At 35.4% G+C, this 23,816-nt stretch overlaps 2 protein-coding genes across 3 annotated transcripts in view; both read right to left on the bottom strand.

Annotated features, from left to right (window-relative positions):
* Positions 1 to 8,544: 8,544 nt before the first annotated feature.
* Positions 8,545 to 23,816, bottom strand: part of LOC123531744 (UPF0415 protein C7orf25 homolog) — a 32,261-nt gene continuing 16,989 nt past the window's right edge. For both annotated transcript variants that reach the window (XM_045312982.2, XM_053517212.1), the window contains exon 8: positions 8,545 to 8,834. In XM_045312982.2, the coding sequence (XP_045168917.2) occupies positions 8,745 to 8,834 (90 nt within the window). In that variant the 3' untranslated portion in view covers positions 8,545 to 8,744. The remainder of the gene's footprint in view (positions 8,835 to 23,816) is intronic.
* LOC123560077 (uncharacterized) lies at positions 11,898 to 22,980 on the bottom strand. The gene is made up of 3 exons (XM_053517210.1): positions 20,737 to 22,980; positions 16,643 to 16,761; positions 11,898 to 16,092 (listed from the first exon to the last, which is right to left on the bottom strand). Exons 1-3 carry the CDS (start codon positions 20,881 to 20,883, stop codon positions 12,213 to 12,215), a joined length of 4,146 nt encoding a protein of 1,381 aa, XP_053373185.1. The 5' UTR covers positions 20,884 to 22,980; the 3' UTR covers positions 11,898 to 12,212.

Here is a 23,816-nt window from a genome sequence, read left to right as displayed (position 1 = left end):
AATTTGCTTCCAGTATAAATTTCTGAAAGCAAAACACAATACAAATGAAGTGGCCAGAACAGTTAATGTCAAAATAATTGGATATTAATCAAATCAAACTATTGCTATAACCACAATCACATATAACACGGCAGCTATTAAGGCCTTAGACCTCTGACCCGAGTTTAACAATTTTTGGCAGATGTTTACGCAAATACAATATCTGTGAAATTATTATTTTGATATTTAGTCAGTTCATTCTGACCGGAAGACTGTTTCCTCTATTTATATACAAGATCCGCTACACCACTAATAAAACGTGAAAACTGACTATGCCCAAGGGTGGTCGTGTTTTTGACAAATCATATTAGTATGAATAATCTTTTGTATAGGCTTACCGAAGCATTATTACAAAATCAAAGCAGTAGTGAACGGAGAATGCAATTTTAAGATTTTTCATAGTTTTAACTGTAGCAGATAATGTTTAGTGACGAATAAAAGAATATGAACAATCTTGGAGGAGGGTAAAACAAACACACATTGTCGAACTTGCGATATAGGAGTACACGTCGTTTGAAGATATTTCATTTTTTTCTGCTATGATAACGTTTTCGTAAAGATTCAGAGAACTTGAATAGTCTTGGTTGAGGTTACTCCAAGGAAGATTGGTCTGTAATTATCATTTAAAATCGGAACAGCAATTTCTGAGGAGAAGAAGTTAAAATATCTCCTATGTTCATATCGGGCAAAGTGAACTTGCAGTCTTTGGCCATACTGACAAATCAAAACTAGAACTGTCACAGGAGTGACTCATACCCCCACCATACGGTCTTGTCACAGAAGAATGGCAACCATAAGAAATCTTAAAAATACTTAGTCTTTGGAGTACTTCATCCTGGGCTTCCACATATAAGTAATACTAGTATAATACTAGTATAGTAATACTAGTAAATATATTAAATCTCTAATATTAGAGATACACTAAAAGTGAATACAAAAAAAAATGTCTTACCGACCCATGTTACCACAGAAAAATGTATTTACTTTTTACATAGGACTTATTATAAAAATGTTAGAAAAATACCTAAAATATTGAAAATCTAAAAATAGGATTTCTAAAAATAGACTAATTCCTGGAATTTAAGGGGAAGAAACTCAGTACAAAAGTTAAAAAAAGGTTACTTCCCTTTGGCTCTAAGCCAATCAGAATGAGATTTAGTGAAAATACATCAAAATTAACCTTAAATTCTAGGTAAAAGGGGACACAATTCATGAAAAATTGGTGTCAGAGTTATGCACCTTGTATCACATGATGTGATACAATAACTGAGATATAGTGAAAATACATCAAAATCAACCTTAAATTTAAAGTAAAAGGGGACATAATTCATAAAAAAATTAGTCAGAGTTAAGCACCTTATGTCACATGATCTGGGTGATGAGGTGGAACAACTATTTTAAGTTTGAATCAAATCCATTTAGTAATAACTGAGATATAGTGAAAATACAACAAAATTAACCTTAAATTCTAAGTAAAAGGGGACACAATTCATGAAAAATTGGTGTCAGAGTTATGCACCTTGTATCACATGATGTGGGTGATGAGGTGGAACATCTATTTTAAGTTTGAATCAAATCCATTTTGTAATAACTGAGATATAGTGAAAATACATCAAAATCAACCTTAAATTTAAAGTAAAAGGGGACATAATTCATAAAAAAATTATGTCAGAGTTAAGCACCTTCTGTCACATGATCTGGGTGATGAGGTGGAACAACTATTTTAAGTTTGAATCAAATCCATTCAGTAATAACTGAGATATAGTTAAAATACAACAAAATTAACCTTAAATTCTAAGTAAAAGGGGACATAATTCATGAAAACTTGGTGTCAGAGTTATGCACCTTTTGTCACATGATGTGGGCACATGATGTGGGTGATGAGGTGAAACATCTATTTTAAGTTGAATCAAATCCATTCAGTAGTAACTGAGATATAATGAAAATACATCAAAATCAACCTTAAATTCTAAGTAAAAAGGGGCATAATTAATAAAAATTGGTGTCAGAGTTATGCACCTTGTGTCACATGATGTGGGTGATGAGGTGGAACATCTATTTTAAGTCTGAATCAAATCCATTTAGTAATAACTGAGATATAGTGAAAATACAACAAAATTAACTTTAAATTCTAAGTAAAAGGGGACATAATTCATGAAAACTTGGTGTCAAGAGTTATACACCTTGTGTCACATGATGTGGGTGATAAGGTGGAACATGTATTTTAAGTTTGAATCAAATCCATTTGGTAATAACTGAGATAATAGATTTCGGGACGCGACGGGACGCGACGCGACGCGACGTGACAAAACTGACTCCTATATAACCCCCTCAAACATGTTTGGTGGGGGTATAACAATCTTAAGAAGCGGTCATCAAATGAATATCGCGTGGGATTATTTCAAAACTGGGCCACCAATTTCTGAATACAGGATTTTATATATATGACATTTACAATATAGGGTATAGCGAACTCGCAGTCTAGCGGTCATATTCTTCGACAATGCGAAATAACCTGAAAGATGTTGGCATAAAGATATCTATTTCACGAGAGCCTGGTTGACTATACTTTGTTAAGCTTACAGTAGATGAATCACTAAATAAGAAACATGTAAAGCTTAGAAGGAACACACTAAACAAATATCGCAAACTGCTATCATTTTTATGACGAAACACTTAGTAAAAGATAAAAAAAATTCTGTGAAAAAAATAAGCCTACAGTAAAACGAAGTTTTGTCAACAAGGCTTGAACTACTGATTTATCCGTCTTTTCCTTTACAAGACATATCCCGGACTTTCCTCAGACACCGTCATTCAACATTATACACCCGACTATAGAATTCCAAGATATTACCGTGTCTATCAACTTTAAGAAGTTTCTGCTCATTTCTACCATCGTTCTGGATCAATGCATGCTTTAGCCTTGTTATCTATGAAAACTTTATAATGAAACAGTAAAGGTTTCAGAATGAAGCCGGGAGTAGGTTGCATAAAACTAACACATTTCCATCTATATATTATATAAGTGGTAAGATCTCGGTACTAGCAGCATTTTAATGACAGAAATACCTTACATCGCCAGTTGGTATAACATGTCTACTTACCAAATATCAAGAAGTCTAGCAGAGTATGCCAACAATGAGAATACTTTTGATAAAGCATTTGATTAGGATTAAGACTTCCTTCCCTGGAATATTCCCTTTATTTTTGTTGTACAAGGAATCAATTTAAATGAAAGTTCTATAAGATGTATGATATGTGCTCAGAGAACCAGCTGAGGTGCTCATGGTACTCATCCTGAAAGATATTTCACAAGATTTAAATATCAGTAGCCAAATTGTCTTTTCAGCTGAGGACCTGTCATTATCTCCGCGCACGCTTTAGCACAATTGTATTATTTATCAATTATTCATGGCAAAGCTTGTGAAGTCTTCATTTGGAATTTACTACCATTATACAACCAGTAAACACCTCTCCGTGCGACTCCCCTGTATTCCCAAGAAAACCGGATAACTACAAGCACCGAGATGATGAGAGTTTACACTAGGAATTGAATTTATTTATTTATCTATTTGGGTCGCACCAACACAGTATAGGTTATATGGCGCCAAACAGGACTACAAATTTTGGTTCCACATCTCATTTACATCGAAATAAAAACATGAGGTATGGAATCAAAATTTGCATAGACTAGGAATTGAAAGAACGAACAAATAAACATTATTGTAAATAATAGAAGTACATGTATACCTTTTTAACATTGTGTCAAAAGCATAGAAAAACATAAAAAGAAGTATCATCATATCAAGTTTAAAGAGCTAAACTTTTTTTCAGTAACGTTGTATAACGAAATCGATTTGACTCAGTAGTGTGTTTCAGTATTCCAGCTTATCATCAAGTGGTGTTTACAGATTTTAATATTAATTACTTACTGTTTTACGTAAAGCATGTTCAGAATGAAGTAAATAAATTGTGCTTGAGAGAAGAGCATGTGTCAATGCTAAGTAGTCTGGACATAAAATTTTGGCTAAAAATGATCTTTCTTAAATTCTTTTATTCATTTATAATATAGGGTATAGCGGACTAGCAGTCTAGCGGTCATATTCTTCGACAATTCAAAATAATCTGAAAGATGTTGGAATATGAAATGTTTCACCTGCCCCGCCTCCTTGTGACCTGATGTTTTAAGGTAGTGAATGATTTAATGACATTTGGTTGAGGGATTGTTTTAAACTATTTCGAAATCAAGCCAGCAGTTTTTTTATATATACTCAATGTTACCAGTATAGGCATATAACAAGAGCTGTCACTAATGGTGACAAATGCCCCGCAGCGCCTTGACCTTTGACCTGGTGACCTTGACCTTTGACGTGGTGACCCTAAAGTCAATAGGGGTCGTGTACTCAATAAGTACTGTTAGCATGTGAAGTTTGAAGGTCCTGGGTGCAGTGGTTCGCGAGTAAAGTGCCTTCAGGCAAAAAGTTAACATTGGCCCCTGTGACCTTGACCTTTGACCTGGTGAAATCAAAGTCAGTAGGGGTCGTGTACTCAATGAGTACTATCAGCATGTGAAGTTTGAAGGTCCTGGGTGCAGTGGTTCGCGAGTAAAGTGCCTTCATGCAAAAAGTTTACGTTGGCCCCTGTGACCTTGACCTTTGACCTGGTGACCCCAAAGTCAGTAGAGGTCGTGTACTCAGTGAGTACTATCAGCATGTGAAGTTTGAAGGTCCTGGGTGCAGTGGTTCTCGAGTAAAATGCCTTCATGCAAAAAGTTAACGTTGGTCCCTGTGACCTTGACCTTTGATCTGGTGACCCCAAAGTCAGTAGGGGTCGTGTACTCGATGAGTACTATTAGCATGTGAAGTTTGAAGGTCCTGGGTGCAGTGGTTCGCGAGTAAAGTGCCTTCATGCAAAAAGTTAACGTTGGCCCCTGTGACCTTGACCTTTGACCCCAGTCAGTAGGGGTCAGTAGGGCCCCTGTGACCTTGACGTTTGACCTGGTGACATCAAAGTCAGTAGGGGCCGTGTACTCAATCAGTACTATCAGCATGTGACGTTTGAAGGTCCTATATAGTTGAAGCTTTCGTGTAGCGACAGGCACAGCTCCCGGGTAGATATGCTTTTAACAAATCAACATGACGTGAAGGAATTCTGTGAGGGTCATCCAAAGTTAATATCATTAAATCTTTTTTTGAATCGGGCAAGCTGTTTCAGAGATCTGCCAGTTTGGATTTTACGGCGCACCAACACAGCACATTACCTGGCACCAAACATGACTACTTTTGGTCCCACAGCTCATTTACATAATAAAAACATAAGGTATGGAATTAAAACTTTCATACATGCTGGAATCGAAGAGATACATTAAAACAAACTGTTAGAACCATATCAATCTTCTCCCGCAATCATAGGCACCGATTCTGTTGATACACAAGTTGTCACAGAACTACATGTATATAGGACTTAAGAGATCACCTTCAAAGTTCGCATTATAGCCATATAAGACAAACGTACTCCGCCTCCTAGACTCCATGTTCTGTAAACTAGAGGAATGTTCCAAAGAACATTTTTGTGAAATTATTTTGAAACCGGGCTTGCGGTATATGGTAAGATTTTTAAAGTTTTCCACAAAAAAAACATGAAGAGAAACCTTAACCATCCCCTTTGCAGTGGTGACTTTTTAACAAATCCACAGGACTTGAAGAAATTTGATCCGTTAACGGTTTCTGATAAGAAGAACTTTCTTTCTGTTGCAATGGTAACACCACAGCTCTGAACTGATTACCTACTTTTGAAGGCATTTGACGGATATTCAACGATCTTAAAACCTCATCATGATGTTCGTAAGTGAACTAAAAAAGTGTATGTCAGAAACTCCAAAAAAATGGAGCAAACGGGTTGTATGTGACCAAATATTATACACTCCAAGATAGTGTAATTGTTGTAAATAGTAAGACATGTTTCAGTTGCATTACTAATGAACGGTCCTCGTTGTTTAGATATTTGTCCACTGCGTATATAGAAATGACAAGAGAAGAAACCCAACAAAAACACAGGTGGAGTCTCAGAATATTCTCTTTTTAATTTTCTTAAGTTCACTTGCAGCTTTATTTCATATCGAAATTGACTTTGTTTTACTGTCGCATCAAACTTCTGAACACCGTTTCTGGTTTGACCGCTCGATTATGTTTGGAACACCATCCACGTTCCAAATATTTATTTATTTATTTGGGTTTTACGGCGCACCAACACAGTATAGGTTATATGGCGCCAAACAGGACTACAAATTTTGGTTTCACATCTCATTTACATCGAAAAAAAAAAACATGAGGTATCCTGAATCAAAATTTGCATACCTACTGGAATCACAGACTTACAGCAAAACCAAGTGTTACCTATTACGATCATGCAAGGGTAAGGCAGTGGTTCCAATTCTTTTCATACACAGATCGTCCCAGAACCACATACCTCACATATATGAAACAAGCGCCGTCTATAAAACATTTCTACCCCGCATGACAGATTGACTATCAACAACATAAACTGCTTACAAATAATAAATTAACCCATTTTACGTAACTTCTAACGGCCTTTGCTGACATTTGCTTTCACCTAGTGTCATCTACTTGTATCGGCTTACCATTCTCCGCCAGTACCCCCGCAAGTTAGTAAATGTGGCCCATTTTCAAGCTAAATGTATGTGTGGAGTTGATTTTTTATCCATCACCCGCCCCCAACCCAAAAGATTTTTTTTGCACCAACGTTTGATGTACGTCAGCCTAAGGTAACTGAAGCCATTCTGAAGTAAATGTTTTTAAAATACAAACCAGAAGATACTTTTGTAGAAAAGCGCATGTCTCCCCCAATGCATAGTAGTACGTAATAGGCAAGAAGTCAATAGGGGATAGGAGCAAACGTCCAAGAGACACCGATGGTTGGATGCAAGATGATCTCGGTATGTCCAAACATCCCAAGAAGTATCAACATTCTGGGCCTAGTGGTTCTCAAGTATTGGATTGAAAACGGTTTTACATGTTCTGGCCCCTGTGACCTTGACCTTTGATCACGTGACCCAAATATCAATAGTGGTCAACTACTATGAAGTTTCAACATTCTGAGCCAAGTAGTTTTCAAGTTATTGATCAGAGAGTTGTTCAGGCCCCTGTGACCTTGACCTTTGCTTAAGTGACCCAATAACCAATTGGGGTCATCCACTCTGAAAGTTTTATCTACGTATGTAGATTGAAAGTTTTGGGTCAAAGGGTTCTCAGGTTATTGATCAGGAACGGTTTTCCAATTTCTGGCCCCTGTGACATTGAACTTAGTCAAGTGACCCAAAAAACATTTAGAGGTCATCTAGTCTACATTCTCAATCATCCTATGAAGTTTAAACATTCTGGGTCAAGCAGTTCTCAAGTTATTGATCAGAAACGGTTTTCCATCTTCAGGACCCTCTGACCTTGACCTTTGATCTAGTGACCTAAAACATTATAGGGATCATCTACTTTGTAAGCCCTATAACCCAATGAAATTCGAAGGGTCTAGGTCAAATGGTTCTTCAGATATTGACCGAAAATGAAGTGTGACAGGCAGATAGCACCTGTGACCTTGATCTTTGATACAGTGACTCCAAAAACAATAAGGGTCACCTATTCTGTAAGTCCTACTATCAAGTTTGAAGGTTCTGGGTCAAATGGTTCTCAAGTTATTGATCAGAAAAGGATTTTCATGTTCTGGTCAATGTGACCTTGACCTTTAATAGAGTGAATCTAAAATCAATAGGGATCAGCTACCCTGCAAGCCCAATCATCCTATGAAATTTCAAAATTCTGGGTCAAGTCGTTCTCAAGTTATTGATCGGAAATGGTTTTCCATGTTCAGGCCCCTGTGACATTGTCCTTTGATGTAGGGACCTCAAAACAATCGGGGTCGTCTACTTCATAAGCCTTGCCACCCTACGAAATTAAAAGGTTCTAGGTCAAATGGTTGTCCAGTTATTGATCGGAAACGAAGTGTGGCGGAGGAACGGATTGACGTACGGCCTGACAGACAGACGGACAGGGCAAAAACAATGTCTCCCCAAGTGAGGGGGGGGGGGGAGACATAATTAATATACAAAACAGATTTGTTTTATGTGCCAAGTCTTTTCAGCATAAATTTAATCTCTGCATCATTGAACACTCATTTCATGATTTTGAAATAATACTCATTTCATGGTTTTGGTATAAATTTTGTATTGTTGCCTTCCTCAATTAACATGAATTGTGGCAAAGATTTCTGAAGTAACTGCCTTTGTACAAAATTAATGAAACACACAATCATGTAGGTTGAACAATGTTTTTGCTAATATCGACAACTGTTAGAAGACCAAGGATCGACACGAGCAATGCAATATACTTCCTGCTGTACAAAAGATGATATTCGGAGAGCCCAATAATACCACTCATTTGGAAGAAAATTCATTCCCAGTCAGCGGTTGAACCCACATGTAAAGGAAAACAGTCCCGCATTTCATTCCTTTATTCGTAAATATTTTCATTCACGCGATGCATCATTTTTCATTAAATTGTCTTTTTAACAGAAAATCTCTGCAAGATGTTCACTCTATATAAGTATGCTTATGTCACACGTCAAAAACTATCGGTGTAGTATGACAAGGCTGTAATGCGATGTAGCTGAAATATCTCATATGGCACTGCTGACAATTAAGAATCCACTACGAGTTTTTCTGCAGTTTTCTCCTTTTGCTCTGTTAGCGCTCTAGATGCATGAAGGAAAACAGCAAATGTCACGCCCTGAAAGCATAAAGTATCCATCATATAACAAAAGAAGCATGTTAATTGGAGAAACACATCATCATTTCTAGCCAATTATCAAGTATCAATAAAGGTCTTATTAACTATAGTGTTGCCTATAGGCTATAGCAAACACTGGCATGATAATAGAAATTCATCTCAGAACGATATTAGTTTGTTTCATTTGGGTTTAACGTAGTTTTTCAACAGTATTTCAGTTATGTAATGGCGGGCAGTTAACCTAACCAGTGTTCCTGTATTCTGAAAACCTGTTCTCCGCAAGGAACTGCCAACTTCCCCACATGAATCAGAGGTGGAGGACGAATGATTTCAGACACAATGTCTTTTATCAAAACGTAACAGAGCATATGGCCCGCCCGGGTATCGCACTCACGCCCCCGCAATCTGCAATCCGTAGATCTGCTCTCTTTGGATTGAGCTAAGCGGGCGGGTTGGATAAATAAGTGAAGCTTCATTTATAATTATATAATTGTGATATGTAGATACTGAGACACTAACTATCTGACAATCTCGAGCATACTTTTGTTGAAACAATGGCTTTATACAAAAAAGGCATAATTTCATCAGAATGAAACGAGACTTATTCAACATACATCATTCATTTAGTATATAATATAGTCAAGACTTGTATGAAACAAGAACTGTTGGAGGACAGCAACGCTCGACTATTCAACAGCCTCGTCAATTGAATGACTGTAAAAGTCAGAAAATGGGCATAATTTTGTAAAATTGCAAAACAGGTTATGGAACCTGTACAATGCATATCAGCTCATGACAATGGACAAGTGTGTGAAGTTTCAATCCTTTTCCATAGGTAGGTACTGAGATATCAGCTTACATACAAAAAGTTAACCCAAAACTGCTAAGTCAAAAAAGGGGTATAATTATACCCTACAAAACGAAGTTTGGGTGGGTATATAGAAGTGAGCTTGTCTGTCTGTCTGTCTGTCTGTCTGTCTGTCGGTCCAATGGTTTTCATGGTTTCCGGACAATAACTCATGAAAGGCTGGACAGATTTAAATAATTTTTGGTACACAGGTCAGGGCCTGCTCTGGGTCAGATTTTCTTTGAGCCAATTGTATGTCGCGGTTGTGGGGCGGGGCGCGGGGCTGTTTGCGGGATGAAAACTTTTGTGAATTTCAAGTGTGAATGGTGCTATGATAGCTATTTTGACTGAAGTGCAACATACATACATGTAGTTATGGCTAACACATTTACTTTGTTAAAAAAACAACATAACTTTAAATTTGGTCTTTTAAACAAGAGACTTTCAACTTGAGCAATTGTAATTACATGTACAAAACTCTTAATAAACTATTAACAATACCTTTGCTTGTAGCACAGGAGCCTGAAATTCTATCTATAATGCTCCAAAATGGGTAAATATAAAAATGACCCCTCCTATAGGAGGGGTCATTTTTATATTTACCCATTTTGGAGCATTATAGATAGAATTTCAGGCTCCTGTGCTTGTAGCATGCTTGGTAACAGCATCTTTCTTCATGACTGGGCACCCAGAAGTGAATGTATTTGATTTACTGTGCTTCTTACAAAGGTTGCAGTACATGCATTTAGTTTCAGAATCAAACGTTAACCAAGCATTGCCAGATTTCCAACTATCCAAAAAAGATCTTTCTGTTTTTGATTTTTTAGCAGGGGGATAAATGCCAGAGTCAATTTTACGTTTTGATGCCATGTTTTTCAATTTCAAGCAGAAATGAAATAAGTAAGGAACATCAGTATATATAACTTCAATAATTTACTCGACAATGCTCACCAATAAATTACCGATTATCATTATGACAAATAAAGTCAATTACCGAAATTATTTAGAAACAACCACCAACGGTTCCTTTGATTTTGTTTACCGACCCTGTACAAATCAAACTACTCGATAATCACTTGAAAGGCGCCGACTGTGATCTTCATTATATTCGACTGCTGTTTGTTTAACGATTATCCGCAATCATAGTCAATTGACGAAGGTGTCATCCTTTTAATTGCCACACAGCTGACAAACTGCGACCATGACCCGCTTCTAAAAATACACAATCAAGTAGACTGTGCCCAACAATTATCTCTCGCTGGAGGGACATCCCTATTCTGCGGCCGTGCGGCCAAATTTGCGGCCATATTTGCGGCCATTTCTGCGGCCAACTGCGGCGCTTTTTATTATGTTTATTGCTGTCCTTGATGATAAGATCATTACCCCCTAATGTTTTATACTGATAATAATCAGTGATAAGCGTAAAAAGAATTGTTCTATCACTTTGGTAGAAAATCAGTAATCTCTTTATACAAATTGGAAATTATCCATTTACGCATATAATTTTAATTTGACAACTTCAGTGAAATTTCTTCTTTTAATTAAGATTAGTGAATGAATAATCATTGTACTTGTTAGCTGTATTTGTCCTAGTTGGTGGATAAAAGTATCATTGACAAGTACGTTGGATTACTTTGGAGTAGTCAGTAAATGATATAAAATATCAATGATTAGACATCAAGCGGATGGAGAAATCATGTTGAAATAACAGCCGAAAATGTGCTGAATTTACCGTCACATGGTTTCAAGGCCAGGGCAATATTGGAAAGTTATGGCACATTTAAGTTTAATGAAATCCGGAAACAGCATACTATGATATAAACAAGAGAAATTAGATCAATAAGACTCCAGAAGTCTGTCAAGTAAAAAAAAAAAAAAAATACACCTATTTAGGCTACATAAACCATAATGAAATAACAGCCGAAAATATGCTACATTTACCGTCACAGGGTTTCGTATTTACTTATAGATAGACTTCTTGAGTATTAGTGATATAATCTCAGACTCGTACTCAGCATCAACTGCAACTAATTATGAGTTTGATATTAAATGTATATCGAAACTCGAAAAATTATGGGGCATTAGATACTAGTGAAAACGACTGAAAACAAATATGAAAGAATATACTTTTATTAAGGATGTAAGTAAAAGATTTTCATTCATTATATGTAAATAAAAATACCATGTCAAATTCATATTCAAATTTAAATCGCAAATTATTTGAGGAAGACAATTATAAATGATAACAGATTGTTTCATTTTATCACAAAGATTATATACATACAAACATAATAACGTTATAACAACAAAATTAGACAAATATATAAAGGCACATTTCATAACACAAAACTTGGGATGAATTAGAATATTTACTATTAACATGGTTTCATTTAATTTGACAATTCGAGAGTATCATAATGATATCTTATAGAACGTCATAGCTACGATGTAACGCTGCAGTTTACAACTAAGATAAAACTATCATACATATATGTCAGCAATATGGCATGTCATTCAATAAAAATTAATGATTATCTGCAATTTTTACAAACCCAGTTTTCATGTAAAAAACCAACTACACAACGTTTATGAAACCACTGAATGGTACATTTCTTATTGCTACATTTAACAACATCGTCTAGACATGCAGGGTGTTTGCATGAACAATATAAAGTGATTTTAGTACTTTTTGTTTCCGGTTTTGGCATTTTCGGCATTTTAGAAACTTTGGGAAAAGGCTGAAAATAACCATTTTCTATACATTCGATCAGGTGTTGTCTCATTTCTGGTATTTTAAACCTTAAATTTGTATCAATTATGTAATTGTTAAAACATAGTTCTACCAGAAAAGCAATGGCAAATATACCACAATCAGAAGAATTAGTTTGTTGTTGAATATGAGGTACATTAACATCAATATGTTTGAGATTGGAATCTCCATAGATTTGGCACAGCTGTATATTAATATAAGAATTTAATGTCCTGTTTGATTTCAAACTGTCTAAAACATGGATGGCATTATCATTATCTCGATATGAAGCAATCCAATGATGATACCCATTAAAATGAATCTGGATGGAAGGCCCTTCGATATTCTTCATCTTTTTAGAAATATTCCACTGTGTTAATTTTTCATTATAGTGAGCAATATTTAAAGTAGATTGGAGTCCTTTTACATCTGGAAATTGGTGTTGTAAAATTTCAGAAACTGCGGACATATGTTTGTCATTTAACCATCCGGAATCGTTCAAAATTAAATTTTTGTCATCAATATCTAAATTATAAATTTCTTTCCAGTATTCCGGTTTTTCTTCAATTTCATCATTTCTTGTTGTGTCCATAGAAACAACATTTTCTTCTTCGTCGTCGAACGTTATTCTCTTTTTAGACTTGCTAGTCGGCACACTCATTGATAGTCTGCGTTTTAAAACTGACTTCTTGTTATCACTTTTGGGTGTCATTAAAATTACTTTCGAGTCACTTCTGGGAGTTTTTGTTAAAATTGTTTCATTTCTTTTCGGAGTAGTTGCTAAAATAGAGTCGGGTGCTGGATTTATGTCAAAATCTGTTTTTCTAGGTTTTTTCTGACCAGTCTTTTTCGCAACACGGGGTTTGCTGTTTTTTCTTAGAAGTGATAAATTTTTTCTTACTGGCTTTTCAGGCTTTCCAAGCGCCATATTTAAAGAAGATTTAACGGCCATAAGATGGTAACACGTTCCAACCGACGGACAACTACAAGATTCTTTTGGGTCTAGAGTAACAACATATTTAGAAGATTTCACGCCTTCTACCATGAATGCATTCATGCTCGGCACAAAAAATATTTTATTTTCTTTAATAGTTTTTGAAGCTAAATATTCCTGAGAAATTAAGTGTTCCTTTCCTTTTCTTTCGTCTTCTTCTTTGTCAAGTATTAACGTTCCATTAAGATCACTGTGTATATTAGAAATCTCGTCAGATTCGATGTTTTTATCAATTAAATTGTTGCTTTTAGAATCACACAAAGTCTCAGTGACGTTCTCGCTTTGAATATTAATGTCCGTTTGTTCTTTTTCTGGAGTATAAGTCTGTGAATTGCATTTTTCAGTGTACTTTTTAATTGAGTCTAGTTCATCTTTAACGTTTTGAAGAATTTCTTCGGGACTCCCACATGAGTTTAGTATTTGGATATCCTCGACCTCAATTTTAGCGAAATCCCATTCATTCTTCAATGAATATTTTCCTACACCTGCTCTGCTACACTGAATTTCTGTGAAGTCATATTTTTGGACGGAAAATAAAGTAAGTACAATCATATCTACGGGTAACTCGCGCCTCTGTTGAACAGATTTCAAAACATTATTAATACTTTCTGCAGGATTTGTTGTAATTCCAGAGTAATGATTATAAATATTGAAGTTATCTAAAATTTTGCGCATACTATGATCGGTAATTGCTGTTTTCAAGTGTTTATCGAAGTACCGCAGAAATTCTTGCGACCAAAGTTTTTTCATAACATCTAATTTGTCGTTGAATGATTCAAGACTAGGACACCTTAACAATGTATCAATGTGCGTGATGTAAACTTGTAAATCGTCTTTAGAAGCTTTTCTATTTTGTAACCACCTTTTAACGTCTTGTTTTAAATGATTCCAGCAATGTATCATCTGTACTGAAGGAAAGATAGTTTTTATAGCGTTAGTTATTCCCAATTCACGATCGCAGATGATTGGATGTTTTGAAGTTCCTAAATTTGGTATATTTTGCTTCAAAATGGATAAAAATCGTTCATGGTATTTCTGGTCACGTTTCTCATGAAGCATAAAACCGACAGGTATTACTGGTGTACTTTCAAAAATAATGTGCTGGTATGAAAATACGGTCACAAACAGTTCTCCAAGCTTATACGTTGTGTCTATATAGCACTTGAGAGTCGTACCAGAGTCATTTATCAAAAGTTCATTAAATTCGTTCATTGTTTCGGGTAAACCTACAATGGTAATTAAAGAAGGAAATATATCAATTTGATGCACATAAGTTTCAAGATGATAAGAAATTTCTAACAAATTGTAAATATCGTCTTGCGTCAACCGTTTATCTCTCCGTGCTTTTAAAAGATGATTTTCAACTTGTTTCACGTTTCGCGTTGTGTTTAATCCGAAATCCAAACCACAAGTTGCCTTGTTTCTTGACTCACGGTTAATAATACTTGCAGTTTTAGAAAAGTTGTCTGCATTTTCTTTTATTTCTTCGATTACAGACGGCTTAGTAGGTACGAACTCTTTTGAAGTTTTACTGTTTCCGTGTGTTGTAGGTTTTACGCTAGTTTCATCACCAATGTATTGAACTAAAACGAATCTGTCACATTCCGTCAATTTAAACGTATATCTTTGAAACGTTGTTGAAAAACCTTTATCATTTGATTTGTCCCTTATCTTGTAGATTGATTTAACCAATTTTGGTTCATTTGTATTTCTTGGATAATGTTTACTTCCGTCGTGTCTCCAAAAATACCTATCAAATAAAGCGTCCTTTTTATTTGGAAGTTCATTCGTGTCAATTAAGTAAATTTCGCCCCCTTTTGGTTTCATGGGCACATCAGTGGATATCTTCTCGCTGACCTCGCCGCTCTTGGCACTGTTAAGAATATCAATAGCAACATTATTTTTCAGAGTTTTTGCTATGTTCATAAAAACTTCTGGATGGCCACCACCATACTGAACGAAATCATCACTCGCAGGTAATTTGTTATACTTCCCTTTGATTTTTCGCTTTTCCTCGTGCGTTGTATCTGAATACTCTTCGTCGTTTTTTGACGTAAGTAATTCACACGATTCTATTTCTAAAATCTCAAATCTGTTTGACGCGGACGGAATATTAAATTGGATGTTCTTTGCCATTTTCTTCCCATTTTTGCGCAATACGGGTTCAGTTTTCAGTTCGTTTTGTATTACTTCCACTTTTTTAGTTGGCTGTTCTGCATTGGCGCGTTTTCCTATGAATACAGTTCTGTTTTGATCCGGTTTCTCGCGAGAAATTTTGCGTCTGATCTCCTTCATCGTTTTGTTTTCATCACTAGATTTACGCGGATATTCACAAATTTTATTGTTTTGTGTGACTGCTTGACTGTAAGTTAAACAAGTATTATGTGTCCGTAAATTTTCCCTGACTAACTTAATTTCAGTTTCAATGTTTTTTCCTACTAACTTAGTGCCTTCATAGCTCAGATGTAAACCGTCCTTTGCCAGATGACTATTTGTGAACGTCGGATGGCTGACGTAAGTGACGTCCGGGTAAACAGCAGCAACGCAGGACAGTGCCGAGTTCACAACTTTAGCCAGCCTATTTGTTTCTTCCACATCATCACGAGACGGATGGTATCTGCTGTCGCTTTCGGATACCGGAAGCACTTCAGAAAATACAACCTTACACCTGAAATAAAATAATGTTTAGAATTTAAACAGCTGAACACAAACGTACATCAATATTACCTTCACATACTGGTAACTCTACCCGTATTGGAGTTGTGTGCATCTATATTTACTTAATGTATGTATATATATGAGACTGTAATATTGTCGAAATCCATAGCATGTAAGTTTCTCGTGAGCAAATTAAGTTATTTCTCTGAAAACGTCCAGAAACGCCATTTATCACATGTTTGACGTCACGGAAGTGAAATAAAGTCATTACTTAGAATGAGCCGCGCGATGAGAAAACCAACATAGTGCGTTTAGAATTAAAACAGCTGAACACAAACGTACATCAATATTACCTTTACATACTAATACGTTTGCGTTGGTCAAACTGATATGCTTATAATATCTAAAGAAAGCAGAATTATAAATTGACATGCTTTTAATATCTAAGAAAGTAGAATCATAAATGTTTTGGCAGGAAAAGCTATGTGATAAAAAGAATAGTACATTTGTGACTTTCCACATTAAATTTATTAAACTTGTTCAATAGTTATGGAACTTACTCCGGATTTAGCTTCTTGATGTCGTCGTAGAGTTTTTCAAAACGTCCAATTATCTGGTCATCTTCATCTCTGGTCTTCTTAAAGTAGATGTTATTTATACCACACACAATACACACAACCTGAAATTAAATTGATATAAATATTTTCCGTTCCTTTCACAAAGTTTTAAACAGCATTAGTTATTTTCTGTAGGAGCATTTAAGGTTTTGTATATTGTAGCATAAAAAAGTTTTACACCAACCAAACAACCTGTGTCAAACTCTAGCCCGGGCAACAGCACAAACTACTGACCGGCAGTTTGTGTCAGGAGTCATGTACTAGCAATAATGCAATGATATCTATGTACTATGTCTTTCGCTCATGAACACGTCTTAAGTGTAAATTTCCATAACCGAAAAACACTCGTATTTCTTTGATAAATGGTATTTTTGTTGGGTTTTATGACAGAATCATTCATATCTTACATAAATAATGTACAAAAGGAAATAAAAATACTTTATCGCGTAACGTTTTATACGTGATTGCGTTGAAATGCGAGCGTGCTATCAATATTTATTATACCTCACATAAATGTCCAATGCAAATTTCCCATTAGTTTAACTTGAATAAAATATTATATTCCCCAGTGATTTTATATCACATGCGCAAAATCGTTATTTTCAATTTCTGCGCAGGTTATATGATCCATAATTTCATATCACTATTTTTTCATATCACCCGTTGAGAGATTGATACTTTCGCATTAATTAAAAAACTGAGTCGATAAATTTTCAGACGAGGCGCTTATATAATTATACGTTAGAACAAGAGGGCCATGAAGGCCCTGTATCGCTCACCTGACCTATTGACCTAAAGATCATCAAGATCAACATTCTGACCAAGTTTCATTAAGATATGGTCATAAATGTAGCCTCTAAAGTGTTAACTAGCTTTTCCTTTGATTTGACCCGGTGACCTAGTTTTTGCCCCCACATGACCCAGATTCGAACTTGACCTAAAGATCATCAAGATTAACACTCTGATTAAGTTTCATGAAGATACAGTCATAAATCTGGCCTCTAGAGTCTTAACAAGCTTTTCCTTTGATCTGACCTAGTGACCTAGTTTTTTAACACACCTGACCCAGATTTAAACTTGACCTATAGATCATCAAGATTAACATTCTGACCAAGTTTCATTAAGTTATGGTCATAAATGTGGCCTCTAAAGTAATAACTAACTATTCCTTTTATTTGACCCCCGTGACCTAGTTTTTGACCCGACATGACCCAGATTCGAACTTGACCTAAAGACCATCAAGTTTAACATTCTGACTAAGTTTCATGAAGATATAGTCAAAAATGTGGCCTCTAGAGTGTTAACAAGCTTTTCCTTTGATATGACCTAGTGACCTAGTTTTTGACTCCATCTGACCCAGATTTAAACTTGATCTAAAGATTATCAAGATTAACATTCTGACCAAGTTTCATTAAGATATGGTCATAAACGTGGCCTCTACAGTGTTAATTAGCTTTTCCTTTGATTTGACCCGGTGACCTAGTTTTTGACCCGACATGACCCAGATTCAAAATTGCCCTAAAGATCATCAAGTTTAACATTTTGACTAAGTTTCATGAAGATATAATCATAAATGTGGCCTCTAGAGTGTTAACAAGCTTTTCCTTTGATATGACCTAGTGACCTAGTTTTTGACCCCACCTAACCCAGATTTGAACTTGAGCTACAGATCATCAAGATTTGACCAAGTTTCATTAAGGTATGGTCATAAATGTGGCCTCTAGTGTAAACTAGCTTTTCATTTGATTTGGCTTGGTGACCTAGTTTTTTATCCTACATGACCCAGATTCAAACTGGACCTTAAGATCATCAATATTAACAATCTGACCAAGTTTCATGAAGATACAGTCATAAATGCGGCTTCAACAGTGTTAACAAGCTTTTCCTTTGATTTGACCTGGTGACCTAGTTTATGATCCCAGATAACCAAATATCGAACTCATCCAAGATTTTATTAAGGGTAACATTCTGACCAAGTTTCATTAAGATTGGGCCAAAAATGTGACCTCTAGAGTGTTAACAAGCTTTTTCTTTGATTTGACCTGGTGACCTAGTTTTTGACCCTAGATGACCCAATATCGAACTCGTCCAAGATTTTATTGAGCGTAACATCCTGACCAAGTTTCATTAAGATTGGGCCAAAATTGTGACCTCTAGAGTGTTAACAAGCTTTTCCTTTGATTTGACCTGATGACCTAGTTTTTGACCCCAGATGACTTAATATCGAACTCATCCAAGATTTTATTGAGGGTAACATTCTGACCAAGTTTCATTAAGATTGGGCCAAAAATGTGACCTCTAGAGTGTTAACAAGCTTTTCCTTTGATTTGACCTGATGACCTAGTTTTTGATCCCAGATGACCCAATATCGAACTCGTCCAAGATTTTATTGAGGGTAACATTCTGACCAAGTTGCATTAAGATTGGGTCAAAAATGTGACCTCTAGAGTGTTAACAGTCAAATTGTTGACGACGGACGGACGGACGGACGGACGGACGGACGACGGACGACGACGGACGCCGGACACAGGGTGATCACTAAAGCTCACCTTTGAGCACTTCGTGCTCAGGTGAGCTAATAAAATTACCTTTTCTGTTGCTCTTGCATCTGCGATCTTTATATGTTTCGTTTTGAATAAAGAAAGTTATCGCCGTTTTTCGAATGCTTCTGATTGACACAATGTTGAAATACATGTATTAGAATAAATATAGGGGTCAGTGATACGTAAACGCTCTAAATCTATCAAAAAAGTCTTATTACACAGCAAAGTCGCCACAAATTATGAGTGCTAACAAGTAAAGACTCTTTAATTCTGTCTTCATTATTTGTTTAGTAATTACTTTTTAATGTTAAATAAATTATTATGTTGATTTTCCAGTAAATGCTTTGACCCTTATAAGCTTTCGGTATAATAAAATAAATATTGCATTCCTGAGAGGGTGATATGAAAAATGTTCACCCCTCGAAATATGAATATAGACCTCGGCTGGCGCCTCGGTCAATATTCATATATCTCGCGGTGAACATTTTTCATATCACCTTCTCAGGAATGCAATATTTATCTAATATTTCTATTGTAACTTCTGCATGTTTTACCATTTTTTAGATAATAAAATAAAAAGATTTATCTAAATGTCAACACTTATTATATTTAATTATATTTCATTAAAATATACTGACTTACAAATAAAATATATCGGGTAATTCACGTGAGCGAACAATATTTCCGTAACATCGTAAAGTTTTAATCAGAAATAGATGTTATTAAGCTTCTCTCAATTATTGATTTATGTAAAATCTAATTGAATAGGGTTGTACGTCTTACAATAATAATAATAATAATAAATGTTGTTTATATTAGAAGTTAAATTAGGTCATGAAAGATTATTCACGAATGCGCAATTTTCTCCTGCGCTCGCAGAATTTTAATCTCGTATAAAATTATAAACGAACGAATTCTGTCGTGAAAAAAACGGGTGCATTTCGGTTATGGAAATTTCCCGCATACTGTGTTTTTAGCTCTAAAGTATCTTTAAAATGCCAAATCAATAAGAAAAAATGCCCGAATCAGGAATCGAACCCGTACCACAGCTCAAAGAAGTATAAAATACAATTTATTTTTATAGTTCTTTGCACGGCTGCAATAATTATTTTTAATGTAAAACAACTTTTATATACGGCAAATTCTTATGTGTTTCTACAGCATATAATCTGTCAGTATCAAAGTTTTAAATTTCTGATATCTAAAATCGGCATTTAATTTTAATATTATTAAAAAGTATGAAGATGACATTCCAACAGGTATAAAATTTTAATTAGCATAAAAGATATAGCGTGTAACCTTTTTTTATAACTAATAATGTGTTTGTGTCAATTCACTCAAATATTTCGAGATATATTTCTTTTTTTTTCTTCGTTCTTATCGATGTCTGAATATTCGTTATTTGCTGTTTTCATAATCACTTTTTATCCAGATGAGTAAAATACATAATAATACGGCGTATGAAATGATATGTAAGTATAATGTAAGACTTACCGAAGTATTGGCAATTGCCTCTGGAACGCCGTCATATTGTATCAAATCTTCAACGCGACAACCACTGAAACTTAAACACAATGCATCAATGTCAGATATGTAATTAGCAAAGTACTTTGTTTGGCTGTGTCCAATGATCACTGCCATTTTAACTAACTATCAATAGTTTTGGGGTTTTTTTGACTAAAAAAGAATTTAAATGAACGGCTATTCTTTCTTTTTTATTTTATTTTGAAAATCGAAGCGTTTTGTAATTCTGTGAAACAGTGTTTTAGACAGAAATTGAAAAAGGTAGAACGATTGTCAATTTGCCATAAAATCTTTAGAAATATTATAATCCAGTGATAATTGCGTATTCCTTTATACACTTTAGAATGCGAATTATTGTACAAGAAAGCATCACCTGAAGACAGCTTATCTGCAGTACAGACAGACCTTGCTGAATTTTTGTCTTATATAGTTATGGAACCAGTGTCAAAGTGATGTGTGGTTATTTCATTTACATTTGTGGATACACATGTCACAATTGCGGTTAATTAGAATTTGGACATAATTAGCAATATTTGTGTATATCGGAAAACGTGTCACTTACTAACTGTCATGACACGAGAGCACAAAGGCACATGCATCCAAGACAATTAACAAAACAATTCAATTATGACACCACCAAATATCTTAGTCAATATAATTTATGAATAATCATTAACACAAATAACCAATCACAACTGTAATAGTTAAAAATCATATTGATCAGTAAAAACCAAATATATTTTTTACAATTAGATTAGAAATAATTTTACACAACACTATTATCGAAAAGCTAAAAGACAATTAAGTGTTGTCTTCTCCCGCAGTGATTTAAACAGCAGGTTGTTAAGATCTTATCATGAATACTAATTAACTCTTACCATAAAAGCGCCGCAGTTGGCCGCAGAAATGGCCGCAAATTTGGCCGCACGGCCGCAGAATAGGGATGTCCTCGCTGGAGCGCCTTCGGCAATGTATTGGAAAATCAGTCACGCGATATTTCAAAGCGAGGTCCAAAACTACCAATTTGGTCTATTTTTAGTACGTAGGTTTTCCCCAAAAGTCAAAAGTCATACTTTTTGACGATTTTCGCCAATCGGAATTTTCTTGAGCCAATTTTCGTTTTCTTGAGCCAATGGCTCAATTGGCGAATGCCAGCGCGAGCCCTGCAGGTGTAACATCATACAACAGCTGTCCATAAGACAGCCAGTGCTCGACTATTCAATTTGTTGTCCCAGAAGCAGGAATGTTACACTAATGTTAAAATATCTACAGAGTTTCAATCCAGTATATGCATTAGATTTGGAAATAGTAACTTGCATGCAAAACTTTAACCAGGAGTTTTCTAAGTCAAAAAGGGGGCATAATTTGCCCAAATACATGTCAGAGTTATGGGACCTGGTGCAATCACCTAAGTTTATAACCCCGAAGACACATGTTTAGTTTAAATTTAATATCTGCATTAGATTTGGAGATAGTAACTTGCATGTAAACTTTAACCAGAATTTTCTTATTCCAAAAGGGGTCATAATTTGGCCAAAATGCAAGTCAGAGTTATGTGCTATCACCAAATTTCATAGCCCGGAGACACATGTGAAGTTTCAATTCAAAATCTGCATTAGTTTTGGAGATAGTAACTGGCATGTAAAACTTTAACCAGAATATTTTCTTAGTCCAAAGGGGGGTATAATTTGCCCAAAATACATGTCAGAGTTATAGGATTTGACCCAGTGAAGTTGGTTATTGACCTAGAATAAGAAAAATAAAATTCAAAGGTATATGCCTTTAAATGATAGCCATATGTACTTACATGCAAAACTTTAACCAAGGTGTGACGCCGATGCCAGGGTGAGTAGAATAGCTAGACTATTCTTTGAATAGTCAAACTAATAATAACTGAGATATGAGCTTGCGTTCACAAGGTGTCTACACATGAAGCCGACATTGATGATATGGAAAACGCTCTTGTGACATTCCGACACAAACGATATAGAATAGCTAAAGACTTGTGACATTCGTCACAGCGAGCTTATCAGGACGTAATTTTGATAAAATGTAGGGAAATTTGTTACTTTCTGGTTTGGGTTTAACGCCGTTTTTCAACAGTACAGTGCAACCTCTGTAGAGCAACACCCTTGACTGTTATGTAGGTTGTTGTTCTGGAGAGATAACTTTGATAGAATATTTCAGCTTAGGGAAATTTTGATGATGTTTTTATAGGGAGGGTTTTGCTTAAAAGAGGGCCGAGCTGGAGAGGTTGTACTGTATTTAATATCATGTAATGGCGGGCAGTTAATAACCAGTGTTCCTGGGTTCTGTACCAGTACAAACTGTGCCGCAAGTAACCGCCAACTTCCTAAAATGAATCAGAAGTGGATGACGAATGATTTCATATTAAATAGTCATGAAGAACATGTGCCCGCCCCGCCCAGGGAACTCATGATTCCACAAATGTGCGCTATTCAGCTAAGCGGGCGGGCAAAATGTAGGGAAATTGTATTGCATTTTATAAAGCATTTAGATCAGTGGTTGTTGAGAAGAGAGACATGTAGCGAACCGTCTGAGTCGCCAACGACCAAGTGAAAACAACAGCTCTGCTTTATGAAACAAGAGCCATGAAATTTTAACAACAACTCTTTACCAGTTATGCTCCTGACAATAGTGTAACGGATAGTTGGGTGAAAGCACTGAATGGAGACAAAAACCATGCCACCCTTTGTCTGTCGGCAGGGCAATAAATACTCGTGCGAAAATAATGAAGTCAAACTACTAGTATCAATTTATGTATAGAAAAGCTACATACTGTCACAAGGTTTTCTGTGACAATATTTCTCTCAAAAGTTAAACACAGGAATTATTACTTGATTTTTGATTTTCTCAAAATTATCTTATTAGAATATGTATTTTCAAAAAAATCCAATTTTGTTACAACTTATTATTATCCTCTTAAAGATTTTTAACTAATTTACAGACATGTTTTAACCTGGACCTAATATGTTTTAGCTTTTACTGTATAATTTTATTGTATTAAAAATATTGATATTATGCTCATT

The sequence above is a fragment of the Mercenaria mercenaria genome, chromosome 11, assembly GCF_021730395.1.
Source record: "Mercenaria mercenaria strain notata chromosome 11, MADL_Memer_1, whole genome shotgun sequence".
NCBI lineage: Eukaryota > Metazoa > Mollusca > Bivalvia > Venerida > Veneridae > Mercenaria > Mercenaria mercenaria.
The sequence above is the reverse complement of the archived record's forward strand: the minus strand, read 5'-3'. Positions and strand labels throughout refer to the sequence as shown.